This window comes from Dasypus novemcinctus, chromosome 28 (assembly GCF_030445035.2).
Source record: "Dasypus novemcinctus isolate mDasNov1 chromosome 28, mDasNov1.1.hap2, whole genome shotgun sequence".
NCBI lineage: Eukaryota > Metazoa > Chordata > Mammalia > Cingulata > Dasypodidae > Dasypus > Dasypus novemcinctus.
This window is the reverse complement of record NC_080700.1, coordinates 31,797,404-31,823,973: the sequence shown is the minus strand read 5'-3', so window position 1 is coordinate 31,823,973 and position 26,570 is coordinate 31,797,404. Positions and strand designations below refer to the sequence as shown.

The 26,570-nt window shown below is 38.8% G+C and overlaps 1 protein-coding gene across 3 annotated transcripts in view; it reads left to right on the top strand.

Annotated features, from left to right (window-relative positions):
* Positions 1-26,570, top strand: part of WDR27 (WD repeat domain 27) — a 397,567-nt gene that overhangs the window by 95,530 nt on the left and 275,467 nt on the right. For all 3 annotated transcript variants that reach the window (XM_058289718.2, XM_058289717.2, XM_058289719.2), the window contains one exon: positions 9,634-9,755. In XM_058289718.2, coding sequence (XP_058145701.1) covers positions 9,634-9,755 — 122 coding nt within the window. The remainder of the gene's footprint in view (positions 1-9,633; positions 9,756-26,570) is intronic.

Here is a 26,570-nt window from a genome sequence, read left to right as displayed (position 1 = left end):
TTATGGTGGCTCTTAGTCTCAAATTATGGTTTCTGCATATTTTGGTATTAACACTGGATTTATTATTGAAAACTGTACTCTTTTTACTTCTACTATATATAATTTTTATAAAAATTTATTTTTTTAAAGGTTTATTTTATTCCTCCCCCCCCAACCCCCTGTTGTTTTGCACTCATTGTCTGCCCTTTGTGTCTTTTCATTGAGTCTCATCTTGTTTTTGGGAGGCACCGGGAACTGAACCTGGGATTGCTCATGTGGGAGGGAGGTGCTCAATGGCTTGCGCCATCTCTGCTCCCACTCGTTGTGCCTTTTATTGTGTTTCCTTGTTGTGTCTCTTTGTTGAATCATCTCACTGCATCATCTTGTTGAATCAGCTCGCTGCTCCAGCCTATTGTGTCAGCTCGCTGTCTTGCTCGTCTTCTTTAGGAGGCACCAGGAACCAAATCCGGGACCTCCCATGTGGGAGGGAGGTGCCCACTGGCTTAAGCCACCTCCACTTCCACTTATTGTGTCTCTTTGTTGAGTTATCTTGCTGTGTCATCTTGTTGTGTCAGCTCACTGCGCTAGCCCGTTGTATCAGTTTACTGTCTTGCTCATCTTTAGGAGGCACTGGGAACTGAATCTGGAACCTCCCATGTAGTAGGTGGGTGCCCAACTACTGAGCCACTTCTGCAATCTTGGTGGTTACAGGGATCATAAATTCATAAATTGTCCTTATTATATAAAATACATCAAGCTTATTAAAATTACCTAATGAGAAATGCCAGATTATTGTTATGTACTCTCACCTCATGCACCATGCTCTTTTTAGGTGATGCCATCTACTTTTTTAAAAAACAAATCAGTTTTATTGATATATATCCAAAGCATACAATTAGTGGTATTTAGTATAATCACATAATTGTGCATTCATCACTTCAATCATTAATAAAGCATTTTCATTATTTTGATAATAAGAAACAAAAACCAGACAGACAAACAAGAAAATTCCTCACTTCTCAATCTGTTTCCCCTGTATATAACTGCTGTTTCTGGTTATTCTTACACAATTATTTTTCTGTTGATTAAGCAGTTTTATTGATATATATTCACAGGCCATATGATCTATCCAAAGTGTATAGTCAATGGCTTTTTTTAGTTGTTAAATAGTCCTTTATTGTAAAATTGTAAAATACACAGAAAAGTCTGTTGAAAGAAATTACAAATTTTAAAAGGGAATGAAAGGCCAGGTTAGATTTAATATAATCAATTATTAAAAAATAGCTTAGCAATGGACATTTGTAAATACAAATAATTCAAATATAATAGAAATTAATTATAGCTAATTCTAATTTTTATATTACAGCTCTAACTATTGGACATAATAATCTCTAAGAATGAGATAAATTATTGGTTATTTAATTTCCATTTAGGCCACAATTCTTTCTATATAATCAAATTCCTATTTGGGAATTCTTCACATCTTATTGGAATGAATTATAGCAGACAACAATTTGCCAGCTCATAATTTTATGAGGCAGAAAAACTCAAAATCTTGTTCAACAGTAGTCATGCTAAATCATTATTGATCCAGGTAGACTATTTTAATTAAAGAGTATGAATAAGAAAGGGCTAAAGAAAAATGAAGTACGCAAAATTATATCTCTTCTCCAGCCCTTGTCAATTAAAGGCAAGTGTTTATTTTGTATGAACAAAATTACAGCATACTGATCACAGGAACAATTTGCTAGTTGCACCGAGTAATTATTGTTCATATGTTATAATGTTGTTATTTTACATTTATCTGGCCTATTTCAGCTCTTTTTTGGTTAATATTAGCATAGAATACCTTTTTCCAACCTTTCACTTTTAACCTGGTTGTGTCTTTACGTCTGAGTGGGTCTCTTATAGACAACATATAGACAGCTCATACCGTCTACTTTTATGGCTTTATCATCTATATCTCTAGCTCAGAACACTCTTCTTAGCTCAGGATCTGCATATCTAACTGCTGTTTGATATCTTGATATGGATATCTCAAACCTCACAGATCTCAAAAAGTAGAACTCTCAATCTCTCACCTCACAACAGTCCTGTAGGCCTACCCATCTTACTAAGTGGCTCTCCAGACACTTATTTGCTCATGGCCAGAAGCTTGGGAGTCAGTCTTCCTTTTTTATTTTTCCCCTAGCCCTCTCCCCTCCCCCCATTCCCACCATGTAGCATATCACCAAAGCCTATTGATTACATCTTTTAATTAAATATTTCTCAAGTCTTGCTTATTTTATTTCCATTATTTCTAACCAGACCCATTTAAAATAATCATTCACTGGGAAACGGACTTGGCCCAGTGGTTAGGGCATCCATCTACCACATGGGAGGTCTGCGGTTCAAACCCCGGGCCTCCTTGACCCGTGTGGAGCTGGCCCGTGCGCAGTGCTGATGCATGCAAGGAGTGCCGTGCCACGCAGGGGTGTCCCCCATGTGGGGGAGCCCCACACGTAAGGAGTGTGCCCCATAAGGAGAGCCGCCCAGGGCGAAAGAAAGTGCAGCCTAAGAATGGTGTCACCCACATGGAGAGCTGACACAGCAAGATGACGCAACAAAAAGAGACACAGATTCCCGTGCTGCTGACAACAACAGAAGCGGACAAAGAAATAAGATGCACCAAATAGACACAGAGAACAGAAAATTGGGGGGGGGGGGGAGGTGGGGGTGGAATAAATAAATAAATCTTAAAAAATAAAATATTCATTCACTTATCAAATATTTATTGAATGCCTGCTATGCACAGGCATGATCTGAATACTAGGATCAAAGCACAAAGCTCATCTTCTAGTATGGCAACACAGAGAGTAAGCAAAATAAATTAATGCAATCTATATTATTTTAGAAAAAGATAGGTGCCATGAAGAAAAGAAAGCATTTTGGTAAGAGTGGGATTGCAGTTTCAATTAGGGTGCCTCCGTTAGCCCTCACGGATTTGAAGGAAGGGAGCCCGCCATGTTGGGTGAGTGAGAAGGGCATGGCGGGCAAAGGAACAGCCGGGTGCAGGCTCTGAGCCAGGAGCATGGCTTTCTTTAAGCAAGGAGGTGAGTCTGGTTGGGATGGAGGCAAGGGACTCGGCGTTGGGTTATAAACTGTTGATATTTTTTCTTGAAGAGTTGCTGAATCTTTCTGGAATGAACAATAAAGTTAGTTACAAGTTTCATGTTCCTGAGCAAGGCTTTCTGGGAGTGGTAAAGTTGCGTTGATGGAAACAATGGACTAGTAAAATCATGTTAATGTAGACCAGAAGTTCAGCAACCTTTTTCTGTAATAGGGCAGATAATAAACATTTTAGGCTTTGTGGGCTATCTGGTCTCTTGCAGCTACTCAGCCATGCAGGAAAGCGGCCACAGATAATGTGTAAACAAATGGGTGTAGTTGTGTGCCAATAAAAGTTTATGCACAAAAATGGATGCAGGCTCTACTTGGCCCACAGTCCATAGACTGCTGACTCCTGATAAGTAAGTAAAATGCGTGGAAAGTTTCTAGTCTCTGGGTCTCCCTTTGTGGTCATTCCTTAGTCTGAGCTGAAAGAGAAACCATCAATATCTGGGGGTATGAGCAGACCAGACCTTCACCACTATTTGAGGCGTCCCAATCACATATCAAGTTTCCAGGGGTGGTTCCAATCTCTGTATTAGGTTTTCCTGCTCTTTCGTCTGGATGATCATTTGTTGGATCATTTGAGTGACAACGGCTCTGGAGATGACACATCTGAATGCTTCAGCATGAAAACTAAGAAAGAGAAGGCTAACCATCAGAGTCTGTAGTCTGTTTCTTGGCCAGAAGCCAAGCGTAGTAGATTAAACCAAGAGAGTGAACCCCATTCTTGATCTGAGTAGCCTGCATAACCAGATAGGTGGTTGTTAGCAAATTACCTAATTTTTTTTTCTTGTTTTTTATTAATGTTAAAATTCCTGGAGAGGTCTCCAGGGATGTATTATAAAGACAAAGTTCTTTCCCTAAAACAGCATGTGCCTCCTTGAGAGAACAATACTATTTCTAAAGTGGCAATGCTGTCCACCACTTTTAGGCTAGGAGTTTGTGGTATTGTTCATTTGCCTGCTGTTCCCTGAACTATTACAGGTTTGATTCTCCCTACTTTCTGGGCCTCTCATAATGCACAAAGAGAAGAGGCTTGAAGGAAGAAGAAAGGAATCCAGAATTCCCCTTGAGGAGTTTAGGTTTCAGTTCTTAAACCAGGGCCTAGTAATTCTCCCACTTAAGTCAAGTTATCTAAGGGTCTGCATTTCCTAAGGTAAAAACTGATGGCTCCAAAGGGATCCTCATCAGGTCAGGGTCTATACTGAAGCCATTATCAGATCACTGAGATAACAAGTTCTTGTTGTAACTTGCGGTACAAAAGGGCCATCGGTACAAAAGGGCCATCGCTGGTTCTGTTTCTGACCAAAATGCCCCTAAGGGGTTTTCAAGTATCGGTGTAACATTTTGACTCCACTCATCCAGAAATACTTGGTGACAGCAATGAAATTTGTAGTGTTGAAATGATTTAGATGGTATCTAATGGTAAAACAAAGTAGTTTGTCTTCCTTGTAGATGCACCCTGAAAGGGATACGACCTCCAAATATATACCATCTGTTGTCTAGACCTCTTCCCAGGTCTATTTATAGGAAAGTTTGATTACAAAAGCTAGCTCCCACCAAACATCTCCAATTCTCCTTTTGGTAGAGATAAGAACCTTCCTTTCTAGGTACAGGGGGTTTTAGATTTCTACATGTCTAACATGCTGTGGCATTTGCCATTTAAAAGTCACTGAAACCAATTTATTCTTTACAGTGGATTGATACCAAGAAAAGCTGGGGTGACTCCCAAAAGGGAGTGTGTATAATGACTAGAGTCATTTTGGTTGTGTGCAAAAGCTAGTTCATGAGTAAATCATAGCCAGACTCATATCACAGAGTGACTAAGGATGCAAGGAGCAATATGATAAGTAATGTAGTTAAAAGTAGTGTTAAACCAGCAAAAGGTAAACGAAGATAGCTAAGAAAAAATTTGGGACTTCTTTGATCTTCAATTTGAAGATTAGTTTAGACAAAGAATGCTGGTAAATCAATGTCCAAATTAGCAATGATCTCATTATGAATAGAGAAGTCCTTGGGATATAAAGGCAATACTATAGGGAGAACATTTTATATGGAAATTCCATTTGCACACTAAACATCTTCTTATTAAGTTAGTGGGTGTGGTGTTACAGAGAGGGAAAGAATGTTCTTTGGTTAAAGATCCAAGGGTGGCCATTACTGGCTGGGACATTGGAAAAGTCTGAGGATTATTAGATATACCTACCACCTGAATAATTTGCTGACACCAAGGGAAAGATTGTATAACTGGTAGGTTTTTTTAAACAAATCAATTTTATTGATACATATTAATAAAGCATACACTCCATCCAAAGTGTACAATCAGTGGTATATGGTATAATTACACAGTTGAGCATTCATCACTTCAGTCATTATTAGAGCATTTTCATTATTTCAATAGTAATAAAAAACAGAGAAAGAAACAAACACACAAGAAAATTCTTCACCTGTCAATCTCTGTGCTTCCCCTGCTGTGCACAGCTGCTATTTCTGGCTATTCTTGCGTACTTATTTATTTATTTTTAGGCAGTTTTATTGGGATATATTCACATACCATATGATCTATTCAAAGTATATGGTCAGTGGCTCTTAGTATAATCACATTATTGTGCATTCATCACCACAAAAGATTTTAGAACAATTTCATTACTCCAAAAAAAAAGACAACTACATACCACTTAGTGTTCACCCTCAATCCCTCTCTCATTCCCCAACCCTACATAACCACTAATCTAATTTCATCTTTATGAATTGATTTTTATTTACATTTTATATAAATGGAAGCATACAATATGTAGTGCTTTGTGTCTGGTTTCTTTTACTTAGCATAAAGTTTTGTTTTTTTTTTCTGTCTGATAATAACATCTTGTTGTATTAACACATCCCCACAAGAATAATGTGTGTTTTTTAAAAATTTCAATTCAAGCTCATGGACCCCTTGTTAAGAACCCCTTCTCTGGAGGGAGCATAACCTTGCTACCACTTTGATTTCAAACTTCCAGTCTTCAGAACTGGGAGAAAATAGATTTCCATTGTTTAAAGCCGTCAGTTGGGCTGCTTGGCTCCAGTGGAAAGCAATAGAGTTTCCTTCCCAATCAAGCATTTAGTTTCATATAACCTCAGGATACCAGTCACTAAATTGCAAGGGAAACATGAAAGCAAGTGTGTAAAAAGAAAAGTAAGGCATTAAAAGGATATAAAAGAAAGAGTTCTGGTGGAGTTACTGGCACATTAGACTAACTGGATGCAAATAGATCAGACCCTCACTGTATTTTTAAGAGAACTATATGGCCCAAGGCATATGCAGCACAGAACAAAAAGCATTGACTGTTCAAGACTTAAATTCTTTGAGGCCCCATACTGACAGCTACAGGAAGTAGCATGGAAACCAGGTAGCCCTCAAGGACATCATACTCCTCACTAACTACTTCAGATGAAGCCATGGAAGAAAAAAGAAAAAGGACTTTGGAATGATCGAAGGACTTCATAAAACCGTGGACAAGGGAGTTTTTCCCAGAGCTTTTCCCACCCAGCCCCACTTCCAGAGGGATTTCAGAATTGCTATGGACCAGTGCCTGCTATGTGTCTCCCTTTTCTGAAAGGGAAATTCTGTTAAAATAACCCTGGGCACATTTAACCACTGTATATTAGCAGGGTTTAGGGAAGGGGTGGAAAGGGAGGGGAGAAGATACTCTGTCTTTTTAGCTCATGGGTCACTGGATCCCGATGAACCACATCCAGACCTGGTGGAGAAAACCATGTAACACCATGCAGTCCTCGGTTTGCTGATGCCTCTCTTGGGAAGGGGTGTGTGTGAATGTGCTCTATATGCAGTGAAGACTGAAACAGATGTTTGGTGACTAGAATGGGGACTATGACAGATGTTCCTAGTTGTTCAGCAAACCATTTCCCTTTTCCTTCTGGGTAAAGAATGAGTTTTCATTACCTAGCTTCCCTTGCAATTAGGTGTAACCATGTGACTTGGTTCTGGCAGGGCAGTAGGGAGCAAGGCAGTGCACGAGCATAAGTAGCATATGCCATTTGCAAGCCTGGTCTGTAAAAATCTCCCATATGTGATTCTCTATTCTCTTTCCCCATCCACTGGCTAAAGGGAGACCATCTGAATGACCTCCAGAGGGCAGAAGTACAGGAGAAGAAAAGTCAGCTTGGCGAGGGCTGCCTAAGAGAGCCATCTGGCTAGAAATATCCGCGTGGAGCCGTGTGTGCAAGAAATATACTATGATTCTCTTGGGGTTGTTTGTTATGATAGTTAGCCTACCCTAACAGATATAAATCGTTTAATGTTTTTTAAATAATGCAAGCAATATGATGCAAAACATTTAAACAATGCAGAAATAATAAAGCAAATTTTCTATTCCTACCTCCTCTCTCCACTATTCCAAGTCCCTGGGGCAATCAATGCAAATAATGTGACACACATATGCAAAGGAACATATCTGGGAGGATAAACTAAAATTACTTTTTTAACTCTTTATTCTGAAATAATATCAAACTTACAGGACAGTTGCAAAAAGAATACAAACCCCACACAGAGAACCCCAACACACACCTACACACAGATACCCAGATGCACCAATTTAAACACTTTGCCACCTTTTGCGTTTCATTCTACCATCAATCTACACATCTATCTTCTGAAAAGTTGCGAGCAGGGTGCACGCATCATACTCCTTGGACATATAATACCTCCATGTACATTTCCTATGAACAAAGATATTCACTAAGGTCATATACGTTATGAATTTTTAAAAATTAGATTCTACTGTACCTAAGGTAAGCACTTCAAGGAAATACAGTGAAATGTAGCTGCTCAGGAGACCACACCAAAGAGATGGTAATCCCAGATAAACGAGACTGTAAATTTAACATTCTTTTATTAGTACAGAAGCATTATATGTAAATTGGAGAAAATTAGAGAATACATACAAGGAAGAAAACCATTATATTCACTATTACTCCAGGGGCACCACTTTTAAAACTCTGTGGATATCTTTCTAGATTTTTTTCTATGTATTTATGTGTGTATGGGTATTTTTAGAAAGTGTTACTCTCCTCTGATTGGAAAAGATCATAATCTTTCCCTTTTGGTAGATAAGCCAGAAATTGTCATTTTATTCTTTATTATGATTTGATTTTTTAAATCTGAATTAATAATTTTTTAATTCATCTTGCAGTGTCTGGCAGTACTAGCTGATGGTTATTGAATTTTATTGTTACTAATAAACCTTACATTTTATATTATGGAACAAATTTTTAGTAAAATCATGTTAGGATCAAGCTAATTATATTTAAAGGCATATTTAGCTTTTGAAAGTGAAACAAAGTACTTCTTTATTTACCTGATATCTATTTCTATCACCTTTGTTATTTGGGGAAGAATTATAGACTGTAAAGGATTAGTAGATAATCAAGTAAATAGTAAATTATCATTAACCCAAGGGTTGTTTTGTTTCTGTCCATGAAATAAGACCTTTGTTTTCTGACAGGCTTTTCCTTGATGCTTGGGATCATATCCTAGTATATTTCTCTGTGGGAGCATATCCTAGAATATTTCTCCGTTACTTATTTCATCACCTTTTGTCCAATGGACTTAACTGAGTAAAGACTTCACCACCCACTGCTTTCGCTGCTCAAGTAAAGGCCCGGTGCTGCACCCAGTTGGCAGGCTTGGCCTGCCATCTCCTAGGCCAGGAGTTCAGCATGTTACTTGGCCTCATGGAGGACATTACTGTAGGAATTGGGATCTTGGCAGAATTTTAGACCATTGTATTCTAAACCTGTCCTTGCTTGAAAATCATTTGGGGAATTAAAAAAAAAGGTATATAGCTATAAACATTTATATAACATTAAATATATAATAAATATGTATAAAATTAGATACATATTTGTACATAAGCACATATCTATTATAAACATAAGAATACACACATATGCAAAAACATACCATACCACAAACACACACACACATACATACATTCCTGGGTCTTACTCCGGATCCAATGAGTTAGATCTCTTGTACGGAGTCGGAGAAGTCCAAATGATTCTAATGCAGCTAATCAGCAGTTTGGGAACCACTAATCAAAAGGACCTGTGGGATATTACTGCATGTAAACAATATTTATAAATATACTGATTATTCTACTTTACTGCAGGACTTGTGGAGCAAAGGAATTGTGCACGTATAAACATTTTCATAAGCAGAAACAAATAGTTAAAAAGAGTTAAATAGTTAACTCATACTGTCTTTCTGGGTAATCAGGGGTCTACTGATCCTCTTAGATGAGGTGGCACAATGCTGCGATCAAGATTTTTCATTTGGAACTCTAGAAAATCTTAACCAATCATCTATTTCTGATTCTTTTAGTATTCCAAGATGTATTAATAAAAGAAATGGAACTATTCATTCCCCATGAATAAGCTCATTGAGAAAAGTTCCCTTTTGATGTCTTCTCTTAAAAGTAAACCTTAACTGAGTTATTGCAGATGTTGTATTTACAGCTGGGTGGAACAGAACTTTAGAAATTTTTGACCTCAATGCAGGTTGCAGTGCGGCAGTCATACCAGAAGCCCATTCGCGACCTGTCCATCAAATTTGTCAAAATAAAGTGAGTAATTTTGTGGAAACTATGTAAAATTAGATGTTTAAAGCGTTTAACAGATACAAATAAATGTATGATACAATTTTACAATTGATAGCTACCAAATTCAATGTCTGTTTTTCAGTCCTTGTTAAATATTCCAAGCTTTGATTGGAATTTTGACCTTAGAAGATACTTTAATATCATACTGAATGTTAATTTCTGTACTCTTTTGTTTGATTATGATATAGGACCATTTTTAGACTTTACTAGTAATATTTTCTCACTTAAAGTTTGATAGAGGATTTCCAAGCAGAATAATAATCAGAATGATAGTAAAATAGATTTTATAAGTACACAAAGCAGCCTTGTTAAATTAATAGCTTCTCTTTTTACTGGAATTAATTGGATATAGCTAGTCCATTTTGGTATAGACACAGTTTAAAAATATTTACAGCTGTGGATTAGAAGTTTGGTTAGAGAGGACATGAAAATTTTCACTAATTCATTATTCATTATTGTACATTGATGATCTCTCTCATACCTATTGAGTTCAAAAGATTCTTCGTTACCCCAAAGAGCATTTAAGACTTGGGACAAACTTTTTTTTGGACTAAAATTTCAATTTAGATTTTTAATACATTTGATGAAATGACTTTCTAGGTCTATTTTTGAATGCTTTTAGAAATCTCTTATTTTGATTCATGGATATCGTTCTGCTAAATGAAGTCATATTATACTTGTTAAAAAGACTTTAGTTATCCATTGTTTCAGTATATTATTTCAGACTTCATTTAAATATGTGTTTAAAAGAGCAGGCATGATGTGATCATTTGTAAAGTTTTGTAACTAGTTTGAATGGGAGAATACCAACTCTGGATGGTGTTAAATTATGTTGGCAGAGCTAACATAAACTGGCTCTTCTGGGCAAGTGGAGGCTAAATGTGCTGGAACCAGAATAAGACTTTTTTTCAGGGGTCAATTGGAAGTGGCCCATGGATTAAGAGCTGGAGCTAAGGCTGGTCTGAGACTCTGGATCCCTGGTATCTGTGAGGATAGTCTATATGAGGCATCAGTCTGAAGGGCTTCAACATAGAAGCAGAATCCAGGGGGTAATAAATGAGATTCATTCCAGAGTCAGAGTCAGAGTCAGAGTCTTTGGGAAGGAGGGCAGAAGAAGACACCTGGAGAGGTTCCTTGAGATCGAGGAACAAATCTGTAGTTGGGGTATGTATTTACTTAAAAACAATTTTTTTTTATTAGAGAATTTGTGTGGTTATAGACCAAACATGCATAAGATACAGGATTCTCATATATCACTAGCATCACCACCTTGTGTTGGTGTGGAACAGTTATTACAATTGATAACACTTTTTCTTGTAATTGTGCTAATTTTTTAACAGTAATTTCCTTTGTTACAATTGTTGAAAAATTATTACAATAGTACTATTAACTATTGTCTATTATTCACATTAGATGTATTTTTTCATATACTACCTTATTAACATTCTGTATGAGTGTCATCCCTTTGTTAAAATTCATGAAAGAACATTCTTTTACTTGTACTATTAATGATAGCCTATCATCTACAGTAGGATTCACTGTGTTATACAGTCCTATATCTTTTCTTTTAATTGTTATTCTAGTAATCTATACAACTTAAAGATCCCCTTCAAACCACATTCACCTACATAATTCAGTGCTGGTAATTATACTTGCAATAATTTGCTACCATCACCACCTTCCATTTTCAAACATTTATGATCAACCTAAATAAAAATGCTATACAAGGTAAGCATCAGCTACCCTTTTATTAGGGGGACTTACTTAGAGCTGCAACTACTTTGCAACAGATAGCAAGACTGGCAATAAGTTCACTCGAGTGTATCTCACCTATGGTAACCACTCTATAGATTATATATGGTTGGGCCAAAGTGGCTAAAATATCACTTGTGTGCAAGTTTTGGGAAAATGTCTTGCTACATGCTTGTTTTTCAACACAAGATGTGCTTGGAGCAGACTGTGTTTAAGCTTATAGTAGCCAAAGCTTGGCATGTTTCCATGGAGCTAAAAGGAGAGATGCCTGGGAAGGGGGTAAGAATGAGATCAATCCTTGGTCAAACAGGAGATGCAATGTGCATCATATGTAGAGCTCTTAATTTCCCCCTAATCATCACTGCCTTCCTTGTGTCCTGTAAGTTTTTGTTTTTTATTTATTTCTCTCCCCTTCCTCACCTCCCCCTCCCACCCCCCCAGTTGTCTGCTCTCTATGTCCATTCGCTGTGTGTGTTCTTCTGTGTCTGCTTGTATTCTTGTCAGCGGCACTGGGAATCTGTGTCTCTTTTTGTTGCGTCATCTTACTGCGTCTGCTCTCCATGTGTGCGGCGCCAATCCTGGGTAGGCTGCACTTTTTTTTTTTGCATGGGGCAGCTCTCCTTACGGGGCGCACTCCTTGCATGTGGGGCTCCCCAATGCAGGGCACACCCCTGTGTGGCACAGCACTCCTTGTACACATCAGCACTGTGCATGGGCCAGCTCACCACACAGGTCAGGAGGCCCTGGGTTTGAACCCTGGACCTCCCATGTGGTAGGTGGATGTTGTATCCGTTGAGCCAAATCTGCTTCCCTGTACTGTAAGTTTTGATCTGTTGTGTTCTGTTTTCTGTCATCTCAAGATATTTCCTAATTTCCCTTGTGATTTTTTTCTTTGACCATTGATTGCTTAAGTGTGTATTTTCCATATATTTGTGGATTTTTCACTTCTCCCTCTTATTAGTGATTTCTAGCTTCATTGTTCTTGATGGATTGACCCTTTTAGTGTCCTTCTTTGTCTCTTGTAACAGTTTTTAACTTAAAGTCTATTTTGTCCAATATTTGTATAGTTATTTCAGCTTTCCTCTGGTTACTATTTACATGGAATATTTATTTTCATCCTGTCACTTTCAACCTGTTTGTGTTTTGGGTCTACCAGGATTCTCTTGTAAACACCATATGGTTGGATTGTGCTTTTTAATGCATTCTGCCAATGTGTCTTTCACTTGGGGATTTTAATCCATTTACATCTAGTGTTATTACTGATAAGGCAAGACTTCAGTCATTTTGTCCTTTATTTCTTACATATTGTATATATGATTTTTGTCCCTCTGCTCCTTTATTACAGTCTTGTTTTGTGTATGTTTGATCATCAATGATGTAATGATTGATCCCTTTCTCATTTCCATATCTGTATATATTTTAAATACTTTCTTTGTGGTTATTCTGGGGTTTGTATTAAACAATTAAAGCCTATAACTTAATAGTTCAAAAATATACCATTTTCCCTTTACTAGCCTACACAGTCTCTGCTCCTATACCCTCCCTGTTTCCCCTCTTAATGTTGTTTTTGTTACCCATGTATTTAGTTTTTGTAGGATATCCTTGACAAGTGGAAAGCCACTTTGAAGGCTCAAGCATCATATCTTGGAATTTCAAAATAGTGTTATATTGTGGGCAACTTTTTGAGGAGGACATTTCAAATTTTGATAGCAGAAGGTTTTTCTGCTTTGTATAACACTATGGAAACACCACCTTGGAGAAAACTATTGAAGTCAATATTTTTCTGCATGGCCCCTTATTTGTGCAGAATCTGACTGCATAAAACAGAACAAAGTATAGTTTAAACACTGTGCAGTAGGTCCTGTAGATAAATGAAGGAATCCCTTTGAAGAATTCTGTAACTTCTTTATGAGGATATTAAAATAGCAAACTTCAAAAACTAAGTACACATTCATTAAATCAGTAATGTTTATGATATTCTATGTTTTTCATTCTCCTTGGGAAAGCTGTGAAGAAAAGGAATAAACTTTGCAATTTTATGGCAGGAATAGGAATATCTCCTCATAAGTGGTGGAGTTGGGATGGAAACTCAGGGAGCCTTTACATGGACTCTTTTTTTCCTCCCCTCTTTACTATCTAAGCATCAGGTTGTCTCAAGTAATAACCTATATCTTGACTAGGTCAAACCCACAGTTAACACTTCACAACATGTTTGTGATTGTATTTTTCTATGTTTTTATGTTCTCAATGTCTCTCTCACTTTTATACTGCCTAAGGGAAAGGATTGTTTTCGATTTTGCTCATCTTTTGTATATTTGATTGGTACATACAGGCTCGCAATAAATATGGCTTAATAAAGAAATGACTCCAAGATTTGATATGTTTTCTTTATGTCTTCTTTTAGAGTAGATTTTGTTTTAGCTTTTCTTATTTTCTTTATTTTATTGTAATATTTGAATAAACCATGTCTTAGGATAGTTTTGATTTGATGAAATAGATGAAGCATTATTTACCATGTGTTTACATGTAGTGTGATTCTGGCATTTAAAATATATTTTGTTAGAAAAAATATTGTACTTTTCTTAGAAGACTTCAAGCCTTGAAAAGGTATTTACTTGCAGAGTGAAGACATATGAAGTCTGTTTGCAGCATAATAAATGTAATTAAAAGTTCATTTTGTAAAAGGTCTTTATATTTTATTTGTAGGCTTGATTAAAATATATTTACTTCCAAAATTTAAAACATGCAATTTCTTTCTTTCACCACTGAACATCATTTTTCTAAGTGTATGTTAGGAGTCAACAGTATAGGTGAGAATTAAGAGTAAGTATAGAACATGTTATTTTCCAGGAAAGAGTGGATTTTGTATTCTGTAACACTGGAAGATGGCTCATGATGTTATGGCCGGAGATAGTAAAATAGAACATTTTGAATTTCAAGTTAGAAATGTACAGCTCTTATCAAGAAATAATGAATTTCTTATCAGGAAAAGTAAATCGCTTATCAGGGATGAGCTCCATGTTTTAAAGAGTCCAGGTTTTCAAACTGTTTCTGAGATTCCAAAGTATTACCCTATGGTGTTCCACAGAATCCACAAATGGAAGGTTGCTCCTCATTCCCAAGTTTCAACTAGAAAGTTTCTGCTCTTATATATTTTAGTGATTGGATGAAGAGGTCTGTGTGTTTACAAACAACTGCTATAAAGAATTCATATTTCAATCACATAACTGCTTTATTGTTTAAATAATTACCTCACTTTAGTATTCAACAAACATTTGTTAAGCACATATGTGCTATATATTGTAGATTGATGGTCAGATAAGACATGATACTTATCCCACAAAAGACAGTTTAGAGGTAGAAATGAATAGCAGTATGTTCAGTATAATGATAAAGATCTGTGTGGGGTGTTGTGGGAACACCAGAGTGGACCACCAAACAAAGCAGGAGTCAGGGAAGTCTTCCGAGAGGAGGCAAGTCTTGGGCTGAGGTGTGAAGGGGTAGGGACAGTTAGGTCTTGAAGGAGGACAGAGATCAGGCATCCTGGGCAATGGAGGAGCAGGGGTGAAGGCATAGAGTTGTGAAATAACTTGCTGTGTTCTGGAGCTGCATCCTGCTCGATATGCTGGAAGAAAGAGCAAATTGAAGTCAACTGGAGGACGGGCTGTGCAACGTCTGATTTTTGTTTCGGAGGTACTGGGAACCTTTGAAAGATTTAAAGCAGTGACCCAATTTTTGTTTTAGAAGGTACACACTAGCAGCAATGCGATTTTTGGATTGAAGAAGAGATTGGACAGAGATGGGCTCCTTAGGAGACATTTGTTGTCATCTAGATATGAAGTGATGACAGCAGTTGATATAAAAAGATGCAATTAAGATTTATGAGTGTGTGTGTATATAATCTTGGTGATAGATTATATATGGGGGGCTGCTGACTAAAGAGTCAGCATATTTTGAGATTTTGCATGCCACAGTTAGGTAACCGGAGAGCAACCACTTTGGCTTGGGTGGGAGAGGGATTGGCAGGTGGAGAGATGTGATCTTTTGGGCAAGTCTGCACTCCCCATGAGATGTCCAAGTTGCTGGATTCTCTGTCCTTGATAGGATGGGAGGCTGGGACTGCTGGCCTGGGCCACAGTGCTGTGAGCAGTGCAGTGTGCTGGCACCTGTGTTAGGGGAAAGTGGAGATGTAAGAGGAGCCACCAGAGAGCCAGTGTCCTAGGGGGCCTGGAATCAACACTGAGTGACCTTGGCAGAGAGGGAGAGCATTCAGGTACAAGGCTACCAGGCAGGCATCAGGGTAAGTGCATATGATACAAAGAGGCATGTGAGGAAAGGCCTGGAAAAAATCCTTGGCTTGCAGAGTAGCGGTCTTTTATGCGCTGTCCATTGCCTTTGGCATTGGTGGCGTGGATGCCATTAAAGGTGCTGATCTGGTCACTGTGTACAAGATCAGGGAGGCCCGAGAGGTCAGCAATTGAAAGGACAGACTTTGGAATCGAACTTGGGTTGAAGTCCTGGCTCTCAATTCCTGAGGTTATAAGGAAGATTAAATTGGGAAACTTGAATGAATAACTTAGCCCAGTGCTTCACTGTATCAAATGCTTCAGAAACGTTTATTTGAGCAGAAAAGAGGGGCCCACACAATCTAGCAGAGACTTAGGTTTGGCAGCTAGCAGTCTATTGCTGGCAGTTGAAGCCTTTGGTTCTTTTGAAGCTATGCAGGTAGATCTGGCATCAATCTGGAATCCTCTAGTGTCAAGCAAGGAATCCGAGGGCAGCCTGACTTCCTAGAGTCAGACTGCTTTCTTGAGCCACAGTGGCTTCTGTGGGTCCCATCAGGCTCTGGTTATCTGAAGACTCCTGAAGGGTTGTAGGTAGAACAAACGAAAGGCAAGTCCCAAATATAGTGCTTTCACAGTAATAAAAATGATGATTGCTTTCATTTGTGTCGAACATTGAGAGCTTAGTATGTATTATTTTCAATTTTCACAACAACCCTATATTACAGATGTAGATCCTGAGACACAGGGCCATATGTCAGTTTTCTCAACATCCATAGACAGTAAATATGAAGAGCTGTGATCTAAATGAACCCAGGCAGTCTGGCTTTAGAGCCTATATGCTTTTTCTCCTCCTCCTCTTCTTCCTCCTCTTCCTCCTGTTTCTTCTTCTTCCTCTTCTCCTTCCTCTTCCTCCTCCTCTTCTTCCTCCTTCCCTTCCTCTTCCCCCTCTTCTCCTCTTCAATAACTTTTAAATCAAATTATATCTTCACATACTTGCAAGTGCCAAATCATGCCAGAAGTCTCATTAAAAAAACAAACAAAACGTAGCGCCTTTATGCCCTCTATCCCATATCTTTTTCGCACAGAAAACCCTTTTTATTTTTCTTTACCAAACTTTTATTGTGATTTTCCATCCCCCTGAGTGACTGCTACCTCCATTCCTCCTTCTGTCGTCCTGCCCCCTCTCGTCTGAGCCCTGGGATCTCGGTGTTCATCTCAAGTTTGTGGAGCTGGTGGCTTCCTTGAGTTCAGCAGTATTGTGGTGCCAGTGTTTGATCATAAAGTTCTTAATCCCAGAAAAAATCAATTGACTGAAAGACTCTCCCAACTGGTTTCTTTGCCTGCAGTCGCACAGTTCCGATACGCCTTTCATAGTGAACAATGTGATCGGTGTTATTTCTGAAATCCAGATTTGAACGCTCATGCCATAGTCACCCCACTTCCACAAACTCTTAGGTCTTTCAGGATAACTGGAGCCTGCACTTAAGGTTAGAGACCTATCTTACTGACATAGCTGGTGCTCAAAAAATAACCTGTTCAGCCAAAGACCATTAAAAACTTAAAGGCAGTTTTAAGGGCTTAATGTGAATTGTAATGACAGAGCTACTGTCTTTTTTAGTTTGCAGAGGTACATTACTTTACACCCACAAAAGCACCAAAATCTATTGTTAGTACTAGGATTCCATGGTTTGACCTTTGGTTTTTGGTAATAGAGATGGAAAATATTTCAGTCTCTATTTCTGCTAGATGCTAAGTGGTATCAACAGGCATCAATAATAAACTTTATTGTCCTTGTGAAATTTTCGTTTTGGGGGGAAATTTCCAATTTTAAGCTGATTAGAAACAGTCTTTCCCCAAAACACTGTCCATCTAAAGTAACCCCTTTAATCTATAGTATTTAATTTTAAAAAATAAGTTTCTTACTGTAAAGCCAAGAACCATGGTTTGAAGGATGATGAATGACCCAGAGGAAGCATTTTAAAAAGTATTTAAAGGAGGAAGATATACTTTCTATGAAGAGTAGGAGATAATTTATAGAAAGCATTTGTAGGTACTGTCATAAAAGTCCTAACTTCAAATTCATATGGTTTTATTTCTCTATATTCTTAAAGCAAACGAGCTTTGAAAGCTATTATTAGTAGATAAACTTGTAATCTCTTCAGATCTTTATTGTAAGTGCTGTTTAGGTATTTCCAGTAAACAAGGAGAAATAGAAACAGGGAACTGTAATCCTTCTACTAATGTCTTAATAAGAAAATGCTAAGAATACCAAACTTCATTATACTCTTGGAGGACAGTTTTTCCATATCCAATATTCTGTGTCAGGGACTAAGCCAAGACCATCCTTATTTATTAACATTATATTGGCTTCATTAGATGTTAAAAGTTAAAAAAAAAAAATTTATGTGCAGATTACTTTAATGGACTCTAAAGCCTGTTTTCAACCTCAAATTGATATACTCTTGACTTCTTCCTCCTTGTCAGGCCATTCTAGCCTCGGACTCCCTTATCTTCCCCTTGACTCTAACCTGACTTGTGAGCCTGGGCCTTGACCTCCAAAAGCAGACTTAATCTCAGGCAGGAGGTGTTTCACCTGAGTATAGGGTACTCTGGTCTAGCATTCAGTCTTTCTGGGACTAGTTCAGCCCTACTTTATTTTTTAGGAGGTACTGGGGATTTTGAACCCAGGACCTCATACATGGCAAGCAGGTGCTCAACCACTGAGCTATGTCCACTCCCCAGTAAGTTAGTTTGTTTTCTGTTTAGGAGGTACCGGGGATCAAACCTGGAACCTCATACTTGGGAAGCAATGATAGGTCACGATACTTTATGTTGCTGGTCATCGAACTCTTTTCTACATAATTATCAAACTTTTCATTGAATAAGTTACTAAGTTATTCATTTGATCTTTTTAGTTATTATTAAAGGGAATGACCTTTTCTTTAGGTTTTATATAATTTAAACAAACCACTTGGCCATATGTCCCTTAGAAATAATTGACCGCTAGTTTTTTATTTATGTATTATATGTCTGACAACTCTAAGGAGGAAACCAGGGAAAGCTGCCAGATCAAAACTTTATTCCTCCCTCCTGGCCCAAATTTCTCATACTCACTAAGGAATTCCAAAAGTTTGACATTTATCTTTTATCTGCTAAATCTATCAGACTTGAGAGAGTTCGGTTAAAGTCTTCCACTCTGTCTGTGATTTTGTTCATTTCCTATTTCATTTCTAGTAGTTGCTTTGTTTTACTGGTATACTATTTAGCATGTAAAGGTTCATAACAGATGTTTCTTCATTATATGTGGTATATTAATGCATTTTTTGCCTTTATTTCTACTGTCTGATGTTAACATAGCCTAGTAGATTTTTGCCTTGTTTGTTTGCTTATTTATACATGTATTCAATTTCTTTTTACATGGGACTATACCATTCCTAAACTCATTTACCAAGTCCTATGGAAACTTATCCTCATTTGATGTAGAGAAAGTCAGGCAAATTTTAGCACCTATTAGCTTTTGGCTGTACTCAATAAGTGACCACTTCTTTTAAGTGTGCTAAGAATAATTTATTCTAAACATGGATTGTTGATACCCTTTCCCCTTGGTCCTTAATATCATTCTTCTTAGCACCTGTATTAAACTCTCTCACTTTTTTCCTCAAATGGACTCTCACCTGTGTATAATTTCTGAGCAAAGTACAAACTAACTCTACTGCCCCAAAATTCTTTTATATGAAGCAAGTGAGCTGCTAGAAACACTACTCTTCCCATATTTCAGATGATTTTTAGTACTTATTTGAGGAAGTACACAATGAAAGATGAGTTATTCCTTTTAAAAGCTTTGTCTTTTTTAAAGCTCTAATAAAAATAGTAAGTAATTATAAATTTTTCGCAAAATTTTGTTTTCAGGAATTTCATCTCTTTGAAGAGTTGTTTTTCTTAGGGTCAGATCTTGTTTTCCAAGTGGTTTTCTTTTCTCTTTATAAATACTCAATAAAATTGTCTTAGTGTAGGGAAGTAGTCAACAGTTTGCTGTTGGGCTGAGCCATTACTTCAGTGCCGTTCTGTTAAATTTGTCCATATTATTTCAACTCTTCCAGCCTTAAAGTTGGTATGTATGTATATATGTATGTGTATCTATCAATTAACTCATTTAAAAAGATTTTTTTGCATCTACTGTGTGTCTGGCACTCTTCTAAGCAGAGGGGATAGAGGAGTAAACAAAAGAGCAAAATCCTTTGTTTATATTCTTTTGGGGGAAGACAGAAGTAAATGTGTTTAGACAATGTCAAGTGCTCCTGTTAGGCTCCAATTAACTAGCATTTGAACAGAAACTAAAATGAAGTAGGGAGGCAAGCCACATATACATCTGGAGAAGTGTCCCAGGAAGAGGATTAGTGATTGCCATGCACAAGGGATTCCTAAAACTGAAGCCGAGAGAGGAAGATGGGGAATTACGGAAGCTCTGATGAGTAGCAGGCAACAGAACACTAGGACTTTGTAGACCATAGTAAGGATTTTGGATTTTGTTCTGCAATGGGCAACCTTTGAAACAGTTTTGAGCAGGAGAGTTAGTTACCATATATGGCTTGTGTGTGTGTCTGTGTATATACCTGTGTGTATATATAATGTTTATATACATTGCATTTATTTAAGAAATTACTTGGCTCCCATTCCAGTTATTACGTTATTCCATCCCAGTTCCAAACCCATCATTCTATACTTTGCTTTGTAACACAGGACGTCTGACGGCAAATCTCATTTATGTTTTTTCTGCTAGCTTCATATTAGTCTCTGCCAATAGAGGGCACTTGAGGGAGACGTCAAAGCTCGAGGAGGAAGAACTTTTTCCTTCTGGTCTCCTTCTTGTCCTTTGCTGTTTCTCAGACCTAGCAATATTTCTTCATCCCAGCAGCAACAGTTCTTTCCCACTGGAGCAGCCGGCCCCATTTTGCAGGGTTTCCAACACTTGTCAGACAAGCTCCATTGTGCTTCCTTTACCCCATGCCCTCAGATACCAGCACCAGCCTGCTGGTGACCCCTGCCCGGAGATTTGGGTCCCAGGCCCGTGATGCTCTTCCTGTAAACCCAGAGACACCAACACCATGTGAGCAGTCCCTCCTCCTAGAGGCTTTAGTTCCAGCCTCATGGCGCCCTCCTCTAAATGTCTAAGATTTTCCCTTTATTTGCTTCCTTTGCTCTCTTAGCCTTAGGAGTGGTAGTTGCTTTCTGCCGTGGCTTCCTTCATGATACCTTAGTGTTCTCTTTTTACCCTGTCAGTAGTTAATACTTTATACCTCTATAGTATAAAGTATTATACCTCTATAGTATAGCCTCCCTATTCAGAAAACTGGTCTGACTTCTGTCTCTTGACTGGACTCTGACTAATACAGAAATTGGTACTGGGAGTGGACCCATAAAACCAGACTGTAAAGATGGGATTTTTGAGATTGGTTTGGTCATGCCCTTGAGCTTGAATATGCTGCTGAGCTTCTTGCTTATGGGAATTGAGGTGCTGGTGGCATACAGAATCCCAAGGAAGATTCTGATGGAGTGTCTTTGAAACATGTCCTTTTGAGACCAAGTGGCTGCTGTACTTGCCCAATCTAGTAGTAACAATGACTGCAAGAACTGTATTGTGTGATGGAGTCTTAAGAGTGCACTAGAGAATTTACAGAAAGAAAGTAACAAGCCCCGGTCTTCAATCTCTCAGCTCAAGCCATGGTCAGAAAACCTGAGAGAAGGGGGTGTGGATGTAGCTCAAGTGGTTGAGCATCTGCTCCCCATGTATGAGGTCCTAAGTTCAATCCCCAGTACCTCCTGAGAACAAAACATGAAAAACAAAACAAAACAAAAAAACTCCCAGAAACCAGAGAGAGTGCCATTGGCAGCTCTAGAGTGTTATTCATATTCAACACTTAATTGTGTGGGTTTCAGAATTAGAAGATCAGCTGAATCCAGAGCCTCACCAGGTCTGCCATGTGAAAGCTAAGGCACTGATTAGAAAAAATTTGGACCTTGAAAACTGGAATGGAGACATCTGGTCAGAAGCAGCTTCACCCTAACTCCGCGAACCTCACTTGTTAGTGGAAGTAGCTTGTCCTGCTGTGTCTGAAGATGCCAGCTTTCCCTTGCTCCCAAGCCCTGTAACAACCTTACCTAGTATGTATGTCTTATAATGAGATGCACAGCCACGACCTATCCAACCACTCCCTGTTACTATAAGACCTGTAACTAGGGAGATATTTCAGCTGACTCCATGGGGTGAGGCCAATGTATGACTTGGGAAGAAAGAACTTACATGACAAGGTTTTGTAAGTCTTCACTAATATTACCAGGTTTCTGCCAATGCATACAAAGATTCTAAGGGTGTTAAATCGAAGAGGAAGTAAAATAACACTCTATTGGGCCAAATTTATTGATGCGCTTACCAGTGATTCTGGTTTTCATGTTTTAGTTCATTCAGCTGAAAAGGGTATGACTTGTTTGTAGACGGAAATTCAGGCTCAACAATGGCTTATGTTTAATGATATTTAGATGCCAGAACTTCCTTGGCATGATGAAGAGGAAGGAATACAAAGGCTCAGGGAGATGGAGAAATATAGGGGTAGATTTATCACATGCAGCCTGCTCACCCAGTCTCAAACTACATCCTTCAAGTGGAACAAGAAGACATTCCCTTCACTAAAGAATTGAGAAATATATTAACTAGCAGCACTTGCATCCTTGAAAAACTGATGACTTTCCCTTGTAGTCCTGCTGTAAGGCATTTGATGCCACCGGAGAGCCCTCAATAGGGCTAACAGGTTTCCATAGTAGGGGAGGCCAAGTGGCAGCAAAGACACTGTATGCTCATTTTCCAGAAAAAGCAGCAGGTAATCACAGCTCTGCTCTTTTCAGTCCCTACTGTTGCGAAAACAAATGTACATTGCTTGGCTTGGTGGGCTGTTGTGTATGCTTCTTTGACCCATTTACCGAGTCACATGTGAGGCCATCAATTTTGAGTAGGACCCAGGTTAGAGAAGGCTCTTCATCAAGTCCAGGCTCAGTGCAAGCTGCTCTTCCACTTGGGCCTCATGACTCAGATGATCTGATGACACTTGATGTGCATGAGGCAAATAGGGGTGCTTAATGGAGATTATCACAGGTACCCGTAGGAGAATCACAGTGTGGGCTTTTGGGTTGTAGAATAAATTCATAGCTTATTTTGCCCTTAACAATTTAACTTTCTTCCCCTAAAAAAAAACAGTGACTGGGTTGTTCAGATTAGAAACTGAGTGTCTAACTGTGGAACAGCAAATGACCATGTAACCTGAGCTTCCTCTCATGGCCTGGGTATTCACCAAGCTATCAGAGTGAATGTGTGCAAGTAGAAGGGGCACATACGAACTTGGGTTTGAGCGGGTTTGGAAGGCACAAGCAAATCACAAGGTAGGGTGGCACAGCCCTTCAACACAGGCTGAGGCTGCATTGCCTCCTCTCCCGCAATCCATACTTACGTCCTCAGAAGGAGTTGACTGAGGAGGAAGCAACACGGGCCTAGTGGACTAATGGTTCTGCCTTCTATGCAGAATGGCAGCCCCAGGCAGAAGTAAGTCTGAAGGACAGAGGTGCTGAGAAGTCCTTACAGTTAGCTGAAGGTCAGAAAGTATATATGGTTGTTTATTTAGTCTGATATGGGAGGTGGCAAGAAGGCTGGGTATTCATGAATTTGTAGACAGTTAATAATGGTTTGACTTGACAGGGAATGGTATTGGAAGATTGTTGACCAGAGGATATGGGGAAGTGATACATAGATGGACTGCTCAGAATGGGCACAGAGTATGAAGCAATTTGTGTTTCATGTGAATCTCAGTCCAGTGAATGAAATGACACATTCCATGAATATTAATTAGCATCATTCCTTAGCCACTTAGTCTTGCTTAATGGGTCCATGTACAAAGTGGCCGTAGTGGCAGGAATGTAGGTCATATATGCACATATGGACTTGCCTTACCTGGCTATTGACCTACCCATAGCGGAAACCCATAATGAACCTTGGCACAACACCATTTCCCATCAGCCTGGTGGCAGGTTGATTGCCTTGGACCCCATCCAACATGGAGGGGGGCAGAGATTTTCCTTCACTTGAATAGACACATATTTGGGTATGGATTTTCTTATCCTCCCTGTTTTGCTTCTTCCAGGCCTACCATCTGTGGTCTTATGGAATGTTTTACTCACTGATATGGTTATCCACAGAATATTGCTTCTGATCAAGGAACTTATTGCATGGCAAAATAAGTGCAGCAGTAAGTTCATGCCTGTGGAATTAGCTGATCTTATCATATACCCCATCAGCCAGCAGCTAGTTAGAAAGGTCGAATGACATACTGAAGACTTAGTTGCAGCAACTGTTACAAGAATTCATCCTGGCAAAATGTGGTCCTATCTTACAGGAGGCATATACTTTGAATATTACCAGACTGCATAGGCCCAGCAATCAGTGGTTAGAAGTGGGTAAGTGCTATCACACTTGATAACCCACCCACAGGAATTTTGCTTCCTGTACTTGCAACTTGGTTGGGAGGTTTGGTTCCCAAAGGAGGAATGCTTCCAGCAGAGGACACAGTGTTGTATCATTGGATTGGGAGATCCAACTGCTAGTTGGCTATTTTAAGGTTTCTCACACCACTGGACCAATTGGCAAAGAATGTATTACCCTAATGGCTGCGGAGATTGATTCCAATTACAAGGGGAAATAGAGTGACTACTACACAATGGACACAAGGAGGTCTATGTCTGGGATCCAAGGAATTCTTTGGGGCACATCTTGATGCTTCTAAGTCTACTAGTAAAAGGTGATGACCAGACCATCCAAGAAAGGACGGGCCATTGAGATTGTTTTTTTTCCCCTTCTTTTCTGTTTTAGGTACTGGGCTGGGGCTTAAACCCAGTACCTCGTATGAGGTAAGCTGATACTCAACTACTGAGCTACCTTGGCTTCCCCAAGTTTTTTTTTTTTATTTAAAAAAAATGTCTCTGCCCTTCCCTGCCCCTGCCCAGTCGTCTGCTCTCTGTGTCCATTCGCTGCGTGTTCTTCTGTGTCCACCTGTATGCCTGTCAGCGGCACCTGGAATCTGTGTTGCGTTTTGTTGCATCATCTTGCTGCGTCAGCTCTTCATGTGTGCAGCGCCACTCCTGGGCAGGCTGTGCTGTTTTCACCCGGGGCGCACTTCTTGTGCGTGGGGCTCCCCTACACAGGGGATACCCCTGTGTGGCAGGGCACTCTTTGCGTGCATCTGCACCGCCCCTGGGCCTGCTCAGCACATGGGTCAGGAGGCCCAGGGTTTGAACCCTGGACCTCACATGTGGTAGGCGTACGCTCTATCAGTTGAGCCAAATCTGCTTTCCTCCAAGTTGTTGTTGTTGTTTGTTTATTTGTTGTTTGTTTTTAGGAGGTACCAGGGATTGATCCCGGGACCTTGAATATGGGAAGCAGGCACTCAACTGCTTGAGTTACATCCACTCCTGGCCATTGAGATTTATGCTCTGCTGCCAGCTAAAGAACCTGAACCAGCTGAGGTCCTGGCTGAGGGCAAAAACCAAAAAACCTAAAACAAAAACAAAAGATGAAATGGGTTGTGGAAGAAGGAAGTTATAGATCATAATGGTGTCCTTGTGACCAGTTACAGGAACAACAACCAATGTGTGTGGTTGCATGTGTGTGAGCATACTCTTTTTCCTCTTTTCCCTCATCTCATTTAATCTGTCTTCAAATTGTGGTATAATGTTAGAGGTATCTCCTTCCTAATTGACATTTGTGCAGTTGAAATTGGCTTTCTGAAGACAGTATCCTATATGTAAACTATACCCTAAAAGTGGTATTCATTGGAAATGGTCAGGCAAAAATTTTTTTTTTTTTTTTAATAAGATAGGCCGGTATAAACATTTTTGTATAGGCATGGCCTTATTTTATTCTTTGAATGGCATACTGACCCATCCGGTTTGGCAATGTGAGGAGAATTTCTCACTTCTCAAATTGGTATCTTTTGTTAAGAGTTTTAAGGGTATTTGCATTAGGGAACTGCTTAAAATTTCTTCTGCATGTTGTAGCAGATAGTGCAGTGGCTGTCTAGTAGCCTAATTCTACCTCAAATCTATGTGTCCAGTTAGTGATGATTGTCATGTTTTGGGAGTCACTGTGGTATGCTCTTGGATGAGAGGTGTTATATTTGGAAAAATTAACTTTGGTTTGTTTGTTTTTTTAAAATGGGGAATAACTGGTTTTACTTCCTGCAGACAAATATCTGAATGGTATATGATGGAATGATTTAAAAGGAGTGTAAGTTTACAGAAGTTTACATTATGTTTTAATGGCTTATATTTTTAATGTCTCTTAAATTTTTGTTCATTTATACAATGTACATCAAAGTATTCAACTAACCATAGTCATATGGGAATTGCTACCCAGGTACTGTCATCCTAGCAAATCCAAATATATGGGAAGCACAAACTGTAGTTGGCCCAAATAGCATAGTTCCAGTAAAATATAAATAGGTCATTCTTCTCTTCTTTTCAGCTTGGTAAACAAAATAGCCACATTAGTCATGCTCATCAATAATTCTTTTTTATGAGCGTCCTAGCACACCAACATTAAAATCATCTCTTCTGAGAAGTACTCTTAGAGTAATCTTAGTTATGTTGGACAAACAGAACTGAACCTATTTTTGTGTTGCATTGACAAGAATATATCTATATC